Genomic DNA, 1,279 nt, shown 5'->3' with positions numbered 1-1,279 from the left:
GAAAAGAGCCCCTTCCCCAACATCTCCTCCCTGGGTAATTCCCCCAGGACAATCCCGGGCTGTGCTCCATGGACAAGTGCCCCAGCGTGAGCAGCAGTGAGAGTCCCCTGGCTGGCATCTGCCTCAGCGAGTCTGAGAAGGCAGCTGTGCTCACACTCATCAGAGAGGAGGTAAAGCCCTGGTCCTGGGACTGTCCCTTGTGTCCCTGTCCCCTGGGGCTGTCCCTTGCTCATCAGAGACCAGGTAACAGCCCTGTCCCTGTCCCCTGGGGCTGCTCGTTGTGTCCCTGTCCCCTGGGCTGCACCTCACTCATCAGAGAGGTGACAGGCCTGTCCCTGTCCCCTAAGCTGCCTCTCAGAGGTAACAGCCCTGTCCCTGGGCTGCCCCTCGTGTCCCTGTCCCCTGGGCTGTCCCTTGGAGGTAACAGCTCTGTCCCTGTCCCCTGGGGCTGTCCCTCATGTCCCTGTCCCCTCAGGCTGCCCCTTGCTCATCAGAGAGGAGGTGACAGCCCTGTCCCTGTCCCCTGGGGCTGCCCCTCCTGTCCCCTGGGGCTGCCCCTCCTGTCCCTGGGGCTGTCCCTCCCTGGACCTCTCCCCAGGGCAGCAGGGGCAGCTCTGCTCTGCCCGGGATGGGGGATCTGATCCCCTGCATGGGACAGAGAGGGGAAACCCCTCCGAGCACATCCCAAGGGTGCTGTGTCTGCTGCCACCCAGATCATCACCAAGGAGATCGAGGCCAACGAGTGGAAGAAGAAATACGAGGAGAGCCGGCAGGAAGTGCTGGAGATGAGGTGAGAGCTGTGCTGGGCAGGAGGAGGATGAGGGGTGGCACAGCCTCACCAGGCTTGGCAGAGACTTCTCTTAGTGCTGTGTCAGTGTGTCACCATCATATTTTCTGAAAAATCCCTTCACGCAGGATTTCTCTCCTGAGAAGCTGAGAAGTCTCAGAGAGAAATGAAAACAATAATTATCTGATTTGCTTCTCCTGTGTTTTGCTGCTTTGGAATGTGGTTTGGACATTGTTAACCAACAGGTGATTGTTTGATTGGTTCCATGTAAATTGTTTTTAATTCATGACCAATCACCATCAGCTGTGTTGGACTCTGAGGAGTCAGTCATGAGTTTTTCATGATCATTCTTGTTAACCTTTCTGATGTATCCTTTCTCTTTCTTTACTATTGTTTTAGTATAGCATAATATAATATAATATAATATAATATAATATAATATAATATAATATAATATAATATAATATAATATAATATAATATAATATAATAT

The 1,279-nt window shown here is 52.2% G+C and overlaps 1 protein-coding gene across 1 annotated transcript in view; it reads left to right on the top strand.

Moving 5' to 3' along the window:
* The window catches only part of TACC1 (transforming acidic coiled-coil containing protein 1), a 24,293-nt gene that overhangs the window by 18,086 nt on the left and 4,928 nt on the right, over positions 1 to 1,279 (top strand). Inside the window, exons 8-9 of the mRNA XM_031063835.1 lie at positions 48 to 170; positions 714 to 790. Of these exons, the coding sequence (XP_030919695.1) occupies positions 48 to 170; positions 714 to 790 (200 nt within the window). The remainder of the gene's footprint in view (positions 1 to 47; positions 171 to 713; positions 791 to 1,279) is intronic.

This window comes from Geospiza fortis, unplaced genomic scaffold (genome assembly GCF_000277835.1).
Source record: "Geospiza fortis unplaced genomic scaffold, GeoFor_1.0 scaffold417, whole genome shotgun sequence".
NCBI lineage: Eukaryota > Metazoa > Chordata > Aves > Passeriformes > Thraupidae > Geospiza > Geospiza fortis.
The sequence above is the reverse complement of the archived record's forward strand: the minus strand, read 5'-3'. Positions and strand labels throughout refer to the sequence as shown.